Genomic DNA, 19433 nt, shown 5'->3' on the forward strand with positions numbered 1-19433 from the left:
AATACAACACATTTTTAACTCTGTGAGTGGCTGGCAAGCAGTAAAGGGTGTAGCTTGTCTGGCTGTAAATTGGCTGGCATAGGCTACGATTCATATGCAGCCAAAATAGTGACAAGGATGACAAGATAAGGACAATGGACAATGCACATTGTGGAAGAGGGCTGACTCGTGCCAGAAAACCCAACTGTGTGCCTGTTCTTAGTTTCAGTCATTCCCCAAAAATAATGCAATAATATAATGTTATATCTGAAAAATTTTGGTCACCCCCCCCAACCCCCCATTTTTTTTTGCAATTATCTTCAAACATATCGTGGCATGAAAAGGTTTTTGTGTACACCCAGGGTGCCCGATCTTTAGAATGCCGCCACTGTATTTATTGTATTTAGATTTTTTTTTTTTTAAAAGAGCATGCTGCCGCACTGGCATGTTTATCTTATTTCCTCAGAAAATTCTTGACCCGAGATAGTTATTTTCCTTTCATCAGAAATATTCCCTCGAAGCCTACAGTAGCACACATGACACTCAGACACACCCACATCTTTGTCTCTGACTTGAAAAACGCGCAAAATATGTTTGGGAAAACCGCCAGTTTACCAGCCTTTACTTGCAGTTATTATTACCTCAATATTAGTAACTGCTCGTACAACATAATCATAATCAAATACAACACATTTTTAGCTCTCTGATTGGCTGGCAAGCAGTGAAGGGTGTAGCTCGCCTCGTGCTCTGAATCAGCTGGCATAGGCTATGATTCAAATGCAGCCAGAATAGGGAGAAGAATGACAAGATAAGGACAACCGCTATAGACAATGGATACTGCACATCGTTAGAGAGGGCTGACACATGCCAGAAAACCCTACGGTGTACCTGTTCATAGTTTTAGCCATTCCCCCACCACCAACATGTAATATAATAATGTTATGTCTCAAAAATTTAGTACCACTTTATTTTCCCATTTTTCAGCAATTATCTTCAATCATACCGAGGCATGAAAAGGTTTTTTTTTTTTTTTTTGTACACCGAGTGTGCTCAATCTTTAGAGTGCTGAGATTGACTTTATTTTTATTTATTTATTTTTAGAAATAATTCATTGAACAGTGTATTCAATAAATTTCAACTAGAGATAATAGCTTGAGTACTGCATATGAAAGCGGCAAAATACAGTATTAGAAACTTCAGTATGATTTGGTGTAATCCTATACTACTGCTAACACAATCAGAATCATACTGCAAGTCTTAAGTGGTTTTCGATTGATACTTGGTGTTTTGTTTGTTGAGCATAAAGATAATATTTATGTCACATAGTGTTTTGTGTTTTTTCAGTTAATGGCATAAAACCTTCATCATTCAAGCAAAAAATGGAGGAAAAAGCCCATTAGAATATTTGAGGTTAATCCGAGCAGCGGTTTCGCAGATTACTTGAAAAAGTAATTTAATTACTGATTACTGATTAAGCCTAAAAAAAAGTAATCGAGTTACTCTATTGATTACTTCATTAACAAAGTAACTAAATTACTTTAAAAGTAATTTATCAGTTAATTTTTACCAATGTTTTCCCCTTTGCCGCCTCAACATAAGAATGACAACAGAAAATTGTCATCATATGTAATTGACTTTCCGATAATTGAATTTAAAGGGGAAGATTAGAATTTTTCACATAGATCTTAATCCTCGAGTTAGCAGAGGTTTAATTAGTCGATAGAGTCGATTTCAACCACCATTGACTCGCACTAGCTAAACCACTCCGGAGCCCTGAAACTACCAAATAACTGAAAAACTGCATGGAATTTGTTGAAATCAACTCCACCGACTAATTAAACGCGGCAAACTTCAAGATTAAGCCTAATGTCAAAAATATAGGATTTTGGGTTAGCATATCAGTGCCAGTGTAAAACAATGCAAATTGACTCCGCAGTAATCAACAACACACAAAAGAATTGCGAAGTGCAATAAACACAACGGTGGAAACATGTACCGGAAACCTTTCTAGCATTTTCAATTAGAAAATGCTCTTCATACATGACTACATTTTTCTTCATTCTACATACATGATGAGGCAATAACAAAATAGTAACGCACAGACACTAAGGGAACTAGCTTTAATCAGATTAGTTGTTTAGAAAAATGAACACGTTAGCTTACACGTGATGGAAAGAAAGTAATTACCGGTAGATTACAGTAAAGCGTTACTGACAACACTGAGTCGGAGGAATTTTAAATTTGCTTAATCCCATTTAGGTTTAAATGGTATTGAATTTATTCTGAAACGCATCCACATCCTTTATTACAAGGGTTGTGTACACGAATGAAACTACATAATCTCAGTTGTTCAATATAGTAAAGGATTTTTAAATGTAGTATTACACTTGGTCCCATTTTTTTTGTTTTGTTTTGTTTTTACATTGCACATGCAGACTTTATAAACATACACACACACAATAAGTGTGTTACGTGTATTACGTAAGGTTCTACACAACTGCAAACCACAGTAATAAAAGTATTTGTGCCCCTTGTGATTTTGCTATTTCACCCACTTAGAAAATAGGTGGAGGTCTGAAATTTCAATCATAGATGCATTTCCACTCATAGAGACTTAATCTAAAGGGAAAAAATCCGGAACTCACATTGTATGAATTTTCAATAATTTATTTGTAATTTACTGGGGTTCATAAGTATTTGTACCCCTGAGAAAATCAGTGCTAACATTTAGTGCAGAAGCCTTTGTTTGCAATTAGAGACGTCCGAAGGTTTCTGTAGTTCTTCAGCATGTTTTTACATATGGAAACGGATTTTGGCCCATTCCTCCACACAAATCTTCTCTAGATCTGTCAGGTTTTGGGGTTGCCAATGAGAAACACGAAGTTTCAGCTCCATTCATAGATTTTCTATTGGACTGAGGTCTGGAGACTGGCTAGGCCACTCCAGAACCTTGTTTTTACACAGCCACAACTTGGTCAGATTGGTGACATCATGACAAACATGACATCATTGTCATGTTTGAAGATCAAGCCACAACTCATCTGCAAGTCTCTGACTGAGGGAAGGAGGTTGTGGCTCAAAATCTGACGATACATTTCACTATTCATCATTTTCTTTATACAGTACAGTCATCCTGTACCCTCTGCCGAAAAACATGAGGTTTCCACCCCCATACTTCACAGTGAGGATGGTGTTCTTGGGATTGTACTTATCCTTCTTTTTCCTCCACACACAACGAGTAAAGTTTGCAACAAAAAGTCGTACTTTGATCTCATCTGACTACATGACTTTCTCCCATGACCCCTCTGCATCATTCAGATGGTCCCAGGAAAACGTCCGACGGGCCTTTACATGTACTGGCTTCAACAGAGGAATCTTCTGAGCAATGCATGATTTTAAACCATTGCACGGTAGTGTTTTACCGACAGTAGCCTTTGAAACTGCATCCAGCTCTTTTCCCTCACTTTTCTTATCATGAGTGATACCCCACGAGAAAGATTTTACATGGAGCCCCAGTCCGAGGTAGACTATCTTTAGCCTTTTCCATTTTCTAACAATTGCTGCAACTGTCAATTCTCACCAAGATGCTTTCCAGTTGTCCCATATCCTTTTCCAGCTTTGTGGAGCTCAATAATTATTTCTCTGGTGTCTTTCGAAAGCTCTCTGGTCTTGCCAATGTTTGCAGTTGGATTATGACTGACTGTGGGGTACAAATAATGAGCTCAAACGGGTGGGTGGCTACAAATACTCTCAGTAAATTGCAAATAAATAAATAAATAATCATACAATGAGTGGAAATGCATCTATGATTGAAATTTCAGACCTCTACCTATTTTCTAAGTGCAAAATCACAAGGGGTGCAAAGACTTCTGCTCCTCACTGTATGTGCTATTCAGCTCTTGGGTCGAATAGAAATCTGATGTTTTAATTCAGGCAAGGTTTCAGTGGGTCAATAGAAAGTAGTTGTTGCAAAGTGGGGGAAAGGGAGAATTCAATGTTACTTGAATACAGCATTGAGAAGCTGTGTTGTAAATCACCATTGTTTTGTTGGCTGCCACGGTAACGCAACAAGATTCTGCAACCTTAGCTGACAAAATTCCCTGTAGAAGATGTGACAAAAGCCGAGAACCACTTTACCTTGACTCGGTGGAATGAATGGAATTATTCTGTGTTGCATCTTATGAAAACAGCAGAGTCCATTTGCAAAATCTATCTAAAAGCATACAAGTTAAATATGTACGTGAGTGCCAAGCAAAGAGGCACTGAAAAGCAAGTATAATAGGCCATTGCAAAGCCATCATTCCTTCCAAGCTACTCAAGTACCAAACTGTGAGTCAGTGCAAGTCGTTGTGTGTAAATACTTGTCATTCCACTTTTCTTAGGCTGAAATCCACAATACACAGAACGAGTGGAGCCTAAAAATGGTTTTATTATATCGAACCGGCAAATATCCAATTCTAAATTGAGAGAACGTATTTTTAGATTTTTTTTGGTGGAGTACTATCCCCTTTTTTGGGCTTTGTGTATTTCCTAGTTGTACAGGAATGTTTCAGAAGCACTCCAGAGGGTCAGGTTGTTGAAAGGGGGATTGTGCTGTCTGTGGTTATGCCACAAAAAGCAGCATGTGTGCATTCATAATAGATGCTTGCTTTACACAGTAGCACTAGTGTAATCACTTTCAGTCATTCGCTGATGAAACATATTCTTCGTATTGTAAATAGCAATGCGTTTTGCACTGACAGTGTCCAGCACCAGTGACAAATCGGGAGTTTTGATCAGCTGTCAGATTTTTATGCAGAATTGAGTGGGAATGTTTGGTAAAGCTGCTGGTAATGACTGGACTGCTGACATTGGTGTCTACACACCCACAAAGTGCTGCGCTGTCATTTCCTATTCTCTTTCTCTCCCTTTCTTTTTTTTTTTTTTTTTACAAGCAAGCCTGCTGTCTTTTGTTCTGCTTAGCAATGGTGACATTGTGTGGACAAATTCAGTGAAATAATTGTGCAAATAACATGACTTCCCAAAACATTGATTGCTTGGCAGTCACAGTATGTTTTCATTCATGCGGGTTTGTCAGTTTATTTACATTTATTTTTGTGAAACTTCCCGTCGAGTTCTAACTTTAAATTTATCAACTCTGATATTTTGGGGTTTGTATGTACAATTTTATTGCAAGAATGTTCCCATTCAGTTATGATTAGAAGCTTTTCAAATGTAACAGCTAGTTTTATCATATCAAAATATTAATTACTAAATCCAAAAATAAAATGATTACTTAATTTGTTATGTCAATCTTTTCCAACAAATTATGTTTGTTTAATTTCTACAAACGGGAAAAAAAAAAAAAAAAATGTTGGTAGTAGACTGAGCAATATGGCAAAATTCCTCTATCACTATATGGGCTGTTTTATATCTAGATGACGATATGCCACAATTAGTATAAGCAAACGTGTGTTGTCTGTTTTTGTCTTTCCCACATCTTTACATGTTCCTTCAAACAACTCGTTTCATCTTTTGACACAATAGTTTGAAGCAACCAGGTGCTTTTTTCCCCCCAAACTTCCAACCTGAAGCAATATTTTTTTAGGGAAGTTGTGACTTCCACTGTTTTCCACAATGACATTAATTCAGACATTCACTTCACTATTTATTCTCACTGGGTTTATGTATTTTGGCAGTGTACACCACGGGCGAGTGATGAGGTTGTTTAAGGGTTACATATACAAACAGTCATTCAAAGTCAAGTTCACACCTATGAACACTTCACTCTATATTTTCGCTGTGTCCTTGGGATATATGAGTCAGGGAGGGGGTGGCCATCTGACATAACCTCTTGACTGAGGAAGAACTGCCAGCTATCAACACACAGATTTTTTATATATGGCATGAATGAATATATACCTACATGACTGAATTATATAATGACATTTTCTTTCACAGGTGCTTTTAGAATGATGTCTGGGATTTCAGATGTAAAAAAGAAGTGGGCTGCAGTCCGGGGTCGCCTAGGCTCATCACAGGACTCAGACACCCAACAGGAAGCCAACTTGGAGAATGCTGATCCGGAGCTATGTATTAGACTGCTTCAGGTTCCTACTGTGGTTAACTATTCTGGCCTGAAGCGGCGCCTGGACGGAAGCGACCAGACATGGATGGTCCAATTCCTGGAATTGAGTGGGCTAGATCTCCTCTTGGAGGCTCTGGACCGCCTTTCGGGGCGAGGTTGCTCTCGCATCGCGGATGCCCTCCTGCAGCTCACCTGTGTCAACTGTGTCCGTGCTGTCATGAACTCTTCAACTGGGATCCACTTCATCATCGAGAATGAGGGCTACATCCGGAAGCTCTCCCAAGGTTCATTTACTCCCTTTTCATGTTTTGAAAAAATGTAACACATGTCATTACAGTCATGTGAAAAAAATAGGACACCCTATTAAATATTAAGTTCTTTGTAAGAAACGAAACGTTTACATATCTGATCTTGTTTTTCTTTATCTCTGGAAAAGAAATTGATTTAATTGCAGGGAAACAACAAAAATCAACAGTGTTTTACTCATTAAACCAAATATATCAACAAAAATGCACATTCTAACTGAGGAAAAAGTTAGGACACTCTACCTATAGCTAGTGTTACCTAGCCTGGAACTCCAGACTCACCGCTGTTCCAGCTATAGAGTCTGGCGACTGTTCCGCGGATCAAATTCCCAGGGCGGTGCAAGCCGCAGCAAACAGAGAGCGGAGTGGACCAATCAGCGTCGGGCGGACATGACGTTGGTAAAGCAAAAAGAAACTCTAGCGTGAGGACATAAGCATACGAGGAGAGCGGGGAAGTTTGTTAAACATGGCTTGCACGAGATAGACTGTCGGTTTTAGCGACTCAATATGTTTTTGGTCATTTAAAGCTGAATTTCCCGCGGATAGGAACATATTCTCGGCTCTTCCGTTCGCCATCTGTGTTGTTGTGGAGATGACTTCCGATGCGCAAGAGTGACGTTGCTCGTTAAGAACACGTCACGCAAATAAACAAATCTAATTGCACGGATGATTTTGTTCGGGCTCGAGAGGCCAATAAGGAGCTGGGTCCCAGACTCTATAGACCCTACTCACGTGACGTCACAGCCACGCCCCCGCGCCATGTTGTCCGGATACTAGTCATGTTAATGCATTAGCGCTTCGTAAATTCCTCCTATTATGGCGTGTTTTTCTGCTCGTTAACATTAATAATCAAAATGGTGAAGTCGTGTGTGGCGGTCGGTTGCAAAAACAGAGAAGATAGACGGAGAGACTTGAATTTTTACCGTATTCCGAGAGACCCGAAGAGGAGACCGAGATTGACTGCTGCAATTCGACGAGTAAACTGGGCTCCAAACGACTACCACAGATTATGTAGTAGTCATTTTATATCTGGTAAGATGCATTTAATATATATTTAGAGACGCTTTTTGTAGCCATCTACCAGTCTTTGACATCGGTCTGAAGAAAGTTTCACCCGATCCTCAACGCAGAATACTTTCAGCTTTGAGATGTTTGAGGGGTTTCTTGCATGTACAGCCCACAGCATCTCAATGGGCTTTGACTTGATTCCAGGACTCTCCATTTCTTCCTTTTCAACCAGTCCTTGGTGGATTTATTGGTATATTTTGGGTCATTGTCAGGTTGCAGGGTCCAGTTTCGCTTCAGCTTTGATTTTTTTCACAGATGCTCTCACATGTTCCTCAAGCACCCTATGATACATAATAGAATTCAGGGTGGATTCTACGATAGTGAGCTGGCCAGGTCCTGCTGTAGCAAAGCATCCCCAAACTATGACACCTTCACCTCCATGCTTTACAGTTTGTATGAGGTTCTTTTCCTGTAATGCTGTATTGGGTTTATGCCAAACATGTCCTCTTTTCTGGTGTCCAAATAATTCAATTTTAGATTCATCTGTCCAAAGAGCATTTTTCCAGAAGTCCTGGTCTTTATCTACATTCACTCTAGCAAACTTCAGTTTGGCCTTCATGTTCTTCTTGGGAGCAAAGGTTTCCTCCTTGCACACCTCCCATGAAGGTTAAACTTGTGAAGTCTCTTTCTGATTGTAGAGGCATGCACTTTCACATTAACAGTAGCAAGAGCCTGCTGTAGGTCTGGTGATGACATTTTAGGGTTTTTGGAGACTTCTTTTAGCATCTTGTAATCTCTCGGTGTGAACTTGCTTGGACGGCCAGACCTGGGCATGTTGGCCGTTGTTTTGAATGTCCTCCACTTGTAGATTATTTTCTGGACAGTGGAATGGCTGATTTATATTCTTTTGAGATCTTTTGAAATCCCTTACGAGACTCATAAGTATCTACAATCTTCTTTCTGAAGGCCTCAGACAGCTCCTTTGATCTAACCATGGTGTTTTCTCTCACTTCAACAGTTAAAACTCTCAAGACTGTTAAAATTGATATTGACACTTGAATCTCTCAAGATTGTTAAAATTGATATTAAATATACATATGACCAAATATATTACAAAACGCACAGGCTTCCATAGGGTCTCCTATTTTTTTCACATGGCTGTGTGTGGTATTCGCATACAGTACCATATTTTTCGGACTATAAATCGCACCTAAGTATAAGTCGCACCAGCCCAAAAATGCACAATGAAGAGGGAAAAGAAACATATAGGTTGCGCCGGAGGATAAGTCACATTTTTGTGGGAAATTTACTTGATAAAATCCAACACATAGAACAGATGTCATCTTGAAAGGCAATTTAAAATAAAAATTCAATAAAAAACAACATGCTGAATAAGTGTTCAGTATGATAATGTTACATGATGCATGAACAACGAAATGCGAACGTGGCCGGTATTTTAACGTAACATAGCTATTAAGAGTTATTCAGATAACTATAGCATAAAGAACAAGCTAACAAGTTTACCAAACCATCAGTGTCACTCCAAAACACCAAAATAACATGTGAAATGATATCATAATGCTTTAATAATTTCACACATAAGTCGCTCCAAAATATAAGTCGCACCCCCAGACAAACTATGAAAAAAACTGTGACTTGTAGGCCGAAAAATACTGTACTTTAAAACCTCATAAGAAGTACGAAGTACTGGGATTTCAGAGGAAAGGTTACTATAGGCTATATTCTAAATTGCGAAGGTTTAAAAATTGAAAGTTTGAACATTGAAAGTTACCCCGAAAAAAAAATATATATATATTTTTTTTTTTGATGTTTTTTGTTTAAGAATAGCAAGTGGTTCAGAAAGTACTGAAACATTGAACATTTGAACATGTGCTTTTCTAGATTTACCGTGAATCAAACGAAAATTAATCTGTAAAGGGGTTGGTATCATCCTGGAATTTCTTTAAAAAGAGGTTAATATACCTAACTTTCCATGAGTCGTGTATTCTTTCTAAACATTTATGATGTTTGCAACATTCCACACAAGTGAATTACGAAAGACTACGTGTAATTTCCCCATATGTATTGGAATTTTTGGGATTAGAAACACAAACATGTTTATCTGCTGCCACATCCTCAGAGAACAAAGTTCATACTGCCTAAAGACAGTTGAGTTATATTGAGGGTCTTCACACAAAAAGGTAGCTCTGTAGGACGTTTTGCATGTGTTATGTGTTTAATGCTTGTGCTCACGATATACGCAGCCCTGGATACCTCCAACATCATGGTGAAGAAGCAGGTGTTTGATCTACTTGCAGCCCTCAGCATGTTCTCAACAGATGGTCATCACCTTGCTCTGGATGCTCTGGACCACTACAAGGCAAGTCAAACTATACAACTCAAAATAACGTAATAAAAAACACTGCCCTCTTGCGGTGAGTTTTATTCACAATCATTACCTCATAGTCAATAGGTTGATCAATTCCACCGTGATTTGTTCGTCAGGGTGTGAAGATGCATCACTATCGCTTCAGCGTGATCATGAATGAGTTGCAGGCCACAGACAACGTTCCTTACATGGTCACGCTCCTCAGCGTCATCAACGCTCTCATCTTCGGCTCTGATGACCTGAGGCAGAGAGATAAGACAAGGAAGGAGTTTATCGGTAGGTTCAGGCAGCCGAAAAACAATCAGTGCCCAATTAAAGGTCACTCCTCTGTGAGATGTCACAGCATTTACATCAAAAACAAAGCACAAAACAGGAACTAATGTAGCTGTATTGAAAGTATGTCTAAAAATAGGTTGAAAGGCTACATTTCATGTGACAAAATGTATATGCAGTCCCTGACAAAAGTCTTGCTGCATCAGGACATAGTGACTTAAAATGGCAAATAAATGTATTTCTTTTAATATCAAAGGCTTTCACATTAATAACTGGGTGCCAAATGAAACCGTCAAAAAGTACTGTGACGTTCAGAGCTTGGTAAAGCCCATAACATCTGTTTTTGCAAGGATAAAAGTCTTGTCGCATACAAAAATAAAGTATAGTTTCTTCCATTAATTATTTTGAAAACACAAATATGCTACACTAAGATCAGAATATAAAGTCAAGGTGTCTTGGGGGGAAAAAATAATATCGTGTGTGTCTCCTATGAGCTTGGACTACTGCATCCATGTGTCTTGATAATGACTCAAATAACTTATTGATAAAGTTGTTTGGAATGGCAAAAAAAAAAAAAAAAAAAAAAAACATCTGCAAGGACTCCCAGAGTTCATCAAGATTCTTTGGTTTAATTTTCAAAATCTCCTCCTTCATCTTAACCTACAGTAGACATGCTCAATAATGTCTGATGACTGAGCTGGCCAGTCCTGGAGCACCTTAACCTTCTTAGCCTTCAGGAACTTTAATGGAGAAACTGAAGTATGAGAGGGAACACCATTATACTGATGAATTTGCCCTCTTCTGTGGTTTACAAGGTAATGGGCAGCAAGAATTATTTTGATACTTCAGGCTGTTGATGTTGCCACCCACTCTGCAGATCTCTCGCACACCCTCCCTTTGCCAAGGCCCACAGCTTGCAGAAACGATGGACAGTGGAAAAGTGGCAGAAAGTTGATTTTTCTGATGAATCATCCATTGAACTGCATCTCAACCACCGTAAATACTGCAGAAGACCTGTTTTCCCAGTAAACAGTCAGGTTTGGTGAAGGAAAAATCATGATTGGAGTTACATCTGGTATGGGGGTGTGTGTAAGATCTGTAGAGTTGGCGGGAACATGAACAGCCTGAAGTATCAAGAAATTCTTGCTGCCCAATACGTTTCAAACCACAAGAGAGGGCAAATTCTTCACCGGGATGGTACTCCCTCTCATACTTCAGCCTCTACATCAAAGTTCTTGAAGGCAAAGAAGGCTCAAGGACTGGCCAGCCCAGGCACCAGACATGAACACTATTAAGCATGCCTGGGGTAAGATAAGGGAGGATGTTTTAAAGATATAACCAAAGAATCTTCATGAACTCTGGAAGTCCTGCAAGACTGCTTTCTTTGATAAATGTCCAATCCATTCAGACTGGGAGAGGCTGGCTGCAAGCCCTCCCAGTCAAAATGGTTTGGACGTCTAGCGCTGTCAATGGCACTGACAGATGACCATTCACAGCAAGTCCTCCCCGTTTGAATTAATTAGATGTCAATCATTGTCAAATTGCAGTAAACAATTCTTAAGTCCTTACACACACAAAAAATTAAACATTATGTGAGTCTTTATAGAGACTAGAGGCAACAGCTCTCATCCAATTGGTCCAATCACCAATTTGATTGGCCACACCTCTTTTATGATTGCTCACCTGTGAGTTCCTACTTTTGCTTCTAAACTATCATGTACCACTCATTGCATTTCACATTTGAAGACACACATAATTTGTAAACAAAAAAAGTCAATGATGTAGCACTTATGTGTATTTTGTTGTTCTGTAGGGCTTCAGGTTCTTGACATTCTCCCAAAATTAAGGTGAGCATGTGGCCCGTTGTTCACCTTTTCCTCACCGTTTTGTAGAGATAAAATGGCATTTGATTGTAAAGTGGTGAACCCAGTAGTGATCTGTTTTTGTTTGTGGCATGCAGAGAACAGGAGGATGAAGACTTGATTATTCAATGTGAATCTTTTGAAGAAGCAATGGCTGAAGATGAGGAGGAGCTTTTGCGAGTATACGGCGGGATCGATATGAGCAATCACCAGGAGGTCTTTTCAACTCTCTTCAACAAGGTAAGAGCTGTGTGCTTCGTTGATGTATTTCCACTTACCTGGTGTATCATAAAATAAAGTGATATAATCTTCTTGTTATTGTGTGATAGGTGAGCAGCTCCCCGGCTTCTTTACAGCTGTTGTCAATCCTGCAGACGCTGCTCCTGCTGGGGCCAAATCGCTCTGATATCTGGCTAGCTCTAGAGGCCATCGCTAACAGAGCCATACTGTTGGCACAGGACTGTGAGTCGGCACCTTTATGGTGCATTCATTATTACTTCGTGTGGTTCTCAATGTTCTGCTAATGGCTGCTTCGTATTAATGTTTGATGCAATTGGAAAATAGTGATGAGGTGGACGCTGCTGTTTTTTATTTTTCAGCAAGTAATTTTTTTTTTTTTTTACATGTTGTACTCCAGCTCAGATAGGGTCGTTTGAGAAGATCATGGAGCGTCTGGTGTTCTTCAAGGGCAAGCGCTCCGAGGGCGATCAAGTGGATGGCCAGTATGTCGGCGTGGACAAGGCTTCGCAGACGGGTCAGCTAGACCAAAATCAGCTTGAGAAATGCTCCACCTCATCTCAGAAGTCCCTCTTAGCTGCTTCCCCTCTTCCTCCGCCACCACCACCAGCACCACCCCTTCCTCCAAATATGACGGGGTCCCAAGTTTCTCCTCAGTGCCCACCACCACCACCCCCTCCTCCACTTCCTGGTGGATTTGGTGGACCTCCACCACCCCCTCCTTTACCAGGAATGATGCCTCCACCCCCACCACCTCCATTACCTTTCAGTCCTGGCATGGCCCCGCCACCACCTCCTCCCCCTCTGCCAGGTACGAGTAATGGACCACCACCGCCACCTGCCTTACCTGGCATGCCACCGCCACCACCAGCCACTCCCTCCCCAGGTATGATAGTGGCTCAGAGCAGCTATACTCTGGGATGCAGCACACCTGCAAAATTGAGGCGATGTCCCACTCTGAGGATGAAAAAGCTCAACTGGCAGAAACTGAGATCTGTTCATGGTGAGCATTATTTGTATAGATGGTAATGGGCTTTCTTTCAAGTCTTGAACATTTCGTTTAAATTTAGGTATTCAAACTTTTAATGCTGATTTGTTTTTTTCTAACTTTTGTACAATTTTTTTTGTAGACTCTGTTAGATTGTCAAATTGGTCCTGCAATTGGTACGAAACCAACGTTTTCAGCAACCAGTTAAAGATATTGGAATGTCATCACTCAATGGAGCATGTTTTAAATCTTTTGTAGGTAATGCAGTGGTTTGAACATTTTTTGTATTCCATATGCAGGCATAGTTTATTGTGCAAATTTTTATCTTCAGCTTCAACCGTCCTCAAACTCGAGTTGGCATACAATCTTATTGACTCTATGGACGTATCTAAATGAAAATATAATCATTCAAATTTAATTCATTGAGATCGTAAAGAATCAACATTGAAATTTGAGACATCTTGTTTATGGACTGTTCTGTGGCATGAAAATGACCATGTTTTAAGTTGTATTTGCTACTTTCGGCTTTTCCCTTCAGGGGTCGCCACAGCAAATCAGTTGTCTCCACCTAAACCTATTTGCATTATATACTAAATAAAACTAGTCAGGAGTTACTAAAAGTACAGTGGTACCTCTGCTAACAAAACTAATTGGTTCTGTAAGTACTTTCATAACTTCTGTAAGTAGAGACGCGTTTTACATGTAAATGCCCTAATCCGTTCCAAGTCCCCCCAAATTCAGACATAAATCTTTCATAATGCATAAAAATGTCACAATTAGATTATTGCACAATAAACATGAAGTCAGACTCTGATTTTAAGTTAATAAACATGTACTGTCGAAACATGAAGGGCTAATGAAGAGGATGCTGGGATATACACATACAGTAGAGGTCCCTCTTGGCCAATTGGATAATAATGGTAGGCAATAGCACAGCAGCTATAAGTATGTTACCTTCAGTAAAGTCTGGGAGCTGAGAGTACCAGCCATACTGTATTTTTGCCTGTCGTATCCTGAAATTTGTCTCGTAACGAGGCAATACTTTCCCAATGAGACATGTCTTAACCTGGAAATTCTGTATGTAGAGACGTTCATTAGTAGAGGTACCACTAGCAAGACAAGTTTATTAGTATAGCACAATTCAACACAAGGTAATTCAAAGTGCTTTACATCACATGAAGATCCACGAGAAGAGATAAAATGATTTGTAAAAATCACATTCAATCAAGACTTAAAACGGACAATTGAAAGAAATAAAATTATATATTATGTAAAATAAAATTCAAAAAAATTTAAATCAGAAATGGTAATAAAGCAGAAAATGAATAAAAAGCAAGGACAGTGGGGCAAATAAGTATTTAGTCAACCACTAATTGTGCAAGTTCTCCCACTTGAAAATATTAGAGAGGCCTGTAATTTTCAACATGGGTAAACCTCAACCATGAGAGACAGAATGTGGGGCAAAAACCCCCAGAAAATCACATTGTTTGATTTTTTTTTTTAAAGAATTTCTTTTCAAATCATGGTGGAAAATAACTCATTCATAACTCATCATTCATCTCAATACTTTGTTATGTACCCTTTGTTGGCAATAACAGAGGCTCAAACGTTTTCTGTAACTCTTCATAAGCTTTTCACACACTGTTGCTGGTATTTTGACCCATTCCTCCACGCAGAGCTCCTCTAGAGCAGTGATGTTTTGGGGCTGTCGTTGGGCAACATGGACTTTCAACTCCCTCCACAGATTTTCTATGGGGTTGAGATCTGGAGACTGGCTAGGCCACTCCTGGACCTTGAAATGCTTCTTACGAAGCCACTCCTTTGTTGCCCTGGCTGTCTGTTTGGGATCATTGTCAAGCTGAAAGACCCAGCCATGTCTCATCTTCACTGCCCTTGCTGATGGAAGGAGATTTTCATTCAAAATCTCTCGATACATGGCCCCATCCATTCTTTACACAGATCAGTCGTCCTGGTCCCTTTGCAGAAAAAAACGCCCCAAAGCATGTTTCCACCCCCGTGCTTCACAGTGAGTATGGTGCAAATCAGTATTCTTTTTCCTCCAAACACGAGAACCTGTGTTTCTACCAAAAAGTTCTATTTTGGTTTCATATGACCATAACACATTCCCCTAGTCCTCTTCTGGATCATCCAAATGCTGTCTAGCGAACCGCAGACGGGCCTGGACGTGTACTTTCTTCAGCAGGGGGACATGTCTGGCAGTGCAGGATTTGAGACCCTGGCAGCGCATTGTGTTACTGATAGTAGCCTTTGTTTCTGTGGTCCCAGCTCTCTGTAGGTCATTCACTAGGTCCCCCCGTGTGGTTCTGGGATTTTTGCTCACCGTTCTTGTTATCATTTTGATGCCACGGGGTGAGGAGGGAGTTGAAAGTCTGTGTTGCCCAACGACAGCCCCAAAACATCACTATTCTAGAGGAACTCTGCATAGAGGAATGGGTCAAAATACCAGCAACAGTGTGTGAAAAGCTTATGAAGAGTTACAGAAAACGTTTGGCCTCAGTTATGGCCAACAAAGAGTGCATAACAAAGTATTGAAATGAACTTTTGGTGTTGACCAAATACTTATTTTCCACCATGATTTGCAAATAAATTCTTTAAAATTCAAACTATGTGATTTTCTGCGGGTTTTTCCCCCACATTCTCTCTCATGGTTGAGGTTTACCTATGTTGACAATTACAGGCCTTTCTAATATTTTCAAGTGGGAGAACTTGCACAATTCGTGGTTGACTAAATACTTATTTACCCCACTGTAGCTTGAAATTTGAAGTATGTAGACAGTATGGATATGCTGTGATAAACAAAAGCGTTTTTAGCCCCGATTTAAAGGAGCAAACAGTTTGAGCACACTTCAGACCTTCAGGTAACCTCTTCCAGAGGTGAGGAGCATAATAACTAAATGCTGCCTCACCCTACTTGGTTCTTGTTCTTGGAACAAAAAGACCGGTTTCTGTATAGTGGTTAAGACATCTAGGATTCCATTCAGGCAGCGTAGGTTTGGTTCTCACTTGGGGATGGTGTGAGTGACTGTCTTGTCACATCTCTGTGAAATACTGGCAACTGGTTCAGAGGTGTGTAGTCTGCGTTCCTCTTGAATTTGCTGTAATTTGCTGCATTATTAAAATGGATGGGGACTAACATAAAATTTTACAATGTTTTCCTCCCCAACAAAAGGATTCATTCAATTCGAAAGATACCGATTAATTCTTCCAGTGCCTTTGATAATGATATACATTAAATCGTGACTCATTTCATCCTTCGACTGAATTTACGTCTACACAAGGACATATTTTCTCCAGGGTATTTTGCCGACTATTTTTATAACTGTCCACACTTACAGTACGTTTAAAGTAAGTACCCCCGGTTCTGCAAGGTAGGCCTTGATTTCCACAAACTACGCATGCGTAGAAAGGTGCAGCCTCGTATGTTACGTCGTCGCTTGCGCGGTTTACCTCTGAACCGGAAACTCATTACTTGCCGGCGGCAAATTTCGAAATTACTACACCTTCTAGACTGTCATTATTTTGTGATCACTGCTTTTTTTCGTGAACGCATCACGCAGGAGTGAGAGTGAAGGGAGAGCATGCTCGGTTTTTATGAGCAGTCACCGAGTTGTGATAGAAATACACTACTGTTCAAAAGTTTGGGGTCGCTTTGACCCCAAACTTTTGAATGGTAGTGTAAATCTTTAGAAAACAACGAAAGCCTGACATCGTTACTTGGGATGTTACAATCGATGCTCAGTTGTGCTCACACCACTTGGAAAATAACAAATAGGAGCATATGGTGTGGCGCTGTGTATATTTCCTGGAAGCCGCAACCAGGAGTATTTGTGCATAACAGTGGCGATCCTGGAAGTGGCGACAGTTTTGACAGGCAGAAATGTCATGGGGGAAAAAAAAACTGATCGCGCGCCTCTTTGACTGGGGGTACAACACAGGTCACTTTTCCGGGTTTAATTTTCCACTACGCATTTTTATATACTCATGTTCGGTCGGCATTGAGTTGGGAGGAGCCAGCCCCGCAGGTAGCAGATCGTAGACAACGCTGGAGACGAGCTCTGTAAAAACCCTCATCTCCGCATCATCCGCGATGGGAGGACCACAAATGGGCACTGAATTGAAGCATATTATTGAGACGTAGTTTGAATATTCAAGAAAAATGTGTGGAAAAGAAAAGAGCAGGAATGCCACGTCCGCTTCCATTGTTCACGATGCCGTCATGCCGCACTAAAAATGGCGACTGCATGACGTCACTTCCTTAGTATCCGATTGTTGTATGGAGACAGCAGTCCATATTAAGCAGCAAGTAATATTGCATGCCTACATTATCCGTCTGACAACTTATACGGATAATAGGCATACTAGTGTAGCCGACATGCCGTATAATCCAACTAATTACACTTTTTAGGCCATTATCCATCCTAGTGTAGACGTAGCCTTAAATGTAAATGTTTGTCACTAGTAAATGTTGAATCAAATCAAATGGTTTGGACGTATATTGCCGTCAATGGCAGCCAATGAGTCAATACTGAGGTCTATCTAATGATGGATTCTCCTTTCCTCTTCCACACACAGATGGTCACTCAATGTGGTCTTCAGTTCAGAACGAGCCTTCTCCCCACGAGCCGGACTATAGCAGTATCGAGCAGCTGTTCTGTCTCCCGGTGACTGAGCAAAAAGAAAAAGGGGCAGCTGCTCCTGTCAAGAAGGAGCCTAAAGAGGTGCGCACGGTCAACACTAGACACTGAAGCACTAAGAACAAATATCAGATATTTTAAGGCTAATTACCTATTTGCTTTAGATTTCTTTCATTGATCCCAAGAAAAACTTGAATCTAAACATATTCCTCAAGCAGTTTAAATGGTGAGACTTGACACTTCATTTATTTTGTATAGCTTTTATATTGGCTCATAACAGATTGCTTATTATCGTGTCCATCAAAATATTCCAAATGTTCTATGTCCAGCTCAAACGAGGACTTTGTGGCGATGATTCGAAAAGGTGACAGAAGCAGGTTTGATGTAGAGGTGCTAAAACAGCTACTGAAGCTCCTGCCAGAAAAACATGAGGTTTGTCAATACCTACGCAGTGTCTTAAAGCTGTCATTCAAGGGCCCACTCAGAAGATTAAATGCAATGTCCAAGTCGTGATGTTGCCTCTGTCATTTAGATTGAAAACTTGAAGTCTTTCCAAGGAGAAAAAGAAAAGCTGGCAAATGTCGACCGTTTCTTCACATCGCTCCTCACTGTCCATTGGTAATATCATTTCCCAACTGTTACAGCTGCCTGGTTGATGACTTAGAGTGAAATTGGCCAGAGAAAGACGAATTTTGTGGTGGCATTTGTTGGGCTTTTAATTTAACTGCATTAATATGTGACCTTCAACTCGTACAATTTAATATCTACCATTTCGTAATTTGTTGTCTGTTTTCAGTTATCACCTGAGGATTGAGTGTATGTTGTTGTGTGAAGAAACTGCATCAGTGTTGGACATGCTCCAACCTAAAGTCAAGCTGCTGGAGGAGGCCTGTCACTGTAAGTAAACCTTGTGTGAAAATAACCCTGTCATCTAGGTTCAGTGAAACTAATTATTTACCTGTGCTCACAGCTCTCAGGACAAGCACACTCATTCCCAGTTTTTGCAGGCTCATCCTCGACGTGGGCAATTTCCTCAACTACGTAAGAGCCGGAAATCTGTTTCATCCCTGCTGATAGTTTTTAAAATCGCCTGCATCGCTTTCCTTCTAGGGAAGCCACACAGGAAATGCTGAGGGTTTCAAGATCAGCTCACTTCTCAAGCTTGCAGAGACAAAAGCCAACAAGAGCCGCATTACTCTGCTTCATCACATCTTAGAGGTACACAAACCTTTTTGAATTAAAACAAAAATTTCTTTAACTCATCATACTTGTTTGAAAGGAAGCTGAAGTGAACCACCCAGAGCTATTGGCATTACCAGAGGACATTGAAGTCTGCCAAAAAGCTGCAGGGTATATCTTATCGTCCACATTTTGGCATTCCCGCCCCCCATACTATGTGCAAAATATTTTGTAATACCAAACATTCCTCATACCACAGAGTGAATCTGGATTCTCTCCAGTCCGAAGCCAACGCCTTACTTAAACGACTGAATGAGGCATCCAAAAAAGTGTCCAAGTCTGTGGAAGAAGTGAAGGAACAATACTCAACAGTTCTTGAGGTGAGGCCCTGATTCATTTTAAAATGACTCAGATATGAAACAGTATTGTAGCATACAAAAGAAGTAAAAGTACATCAATTTAAATAACAGGAAAAAAAGTTACTCTAACTG

At 40.2% G+C, this 19433-nt stretch overlaps 1 protein-coding gene across 4 annotated transcripts in view; it reads left to right on the plus strand.

Moving 5' to 3' along the window:
* Positions 1-19433, plus strand: part of inf2 (inverted formin 2) — a 38598-nt gene that overhangs the window by 6659 nt on the left and 12506 nt on the right. For 3 of the 4 annotated variants that reach the window (XM_057859728.1, XM_057859727.1, XM_057859726.1), the window contains exons 2-17: positions 5920-6330; positions 9624-9739; positions 9865-10024; positions 11835-11868; positions 11982-12123; positions 12213-12345; positions 12521-13123; positions 17702-17847; positions 17928-17989; positions 18093-18195; positions 18296-18381; positions 18560-18660; positions 18734-18804; positions 18874-18981; positions 19043-19113; positions 19202-19322. In XM_057859728.1, the coding sequence (XP_057715711.1) occupies positions 5931-6330; positions 9624-9739; positions 9865-10024; positions 11835-11868; positions 11982-12123; positions 12213-12345; positions 12521-13123; positions 17702-17847; positions 17928-17989; positions 18093-18195; positions 18296-18381; positions 18560-18660; positions 18734-18804; positions 18874-18981; positions 19043-19113; positions 19202-19322 (2457 nt within the window). In that variant the 5' untranslated portion in view covers positions 5920-5930. Of the gene's footprint in view, positions 1-5919; positions 6331-9623; positions 9740-9864; positions 10025-11834; positions 11873-11981; positions 12124-12212; positions 12346-12520; positions 13124-17701; positions 17848-17927; positions 17990-18092; positions 18196-18295; positions 18382-18559; positions 18661-18733; positions 18805-18873; positions 18982-19042; positions 19114-19201; positions 19323-19433 lie in introns of those variants that run through there. The other variant, XM_057859729.1, reaches the window with a different exon arrangement.

Source organism: Corythoichthys intestinalis, chromosome 15, assembly GCF_030265065.1.
Source record: "Corythoichthys intestinalis isolate RoL2023-P3 chromosome 15, ASM3026506v1, whole genome shotgun sequence".
Classification (NCBI taxonomy): Eukaryota; Metazoa; Chordata; class Actinopteri; order Syngnathiformes; family Syngnathidae; genus Corythoichthys; species Corythoichthys intestinalis.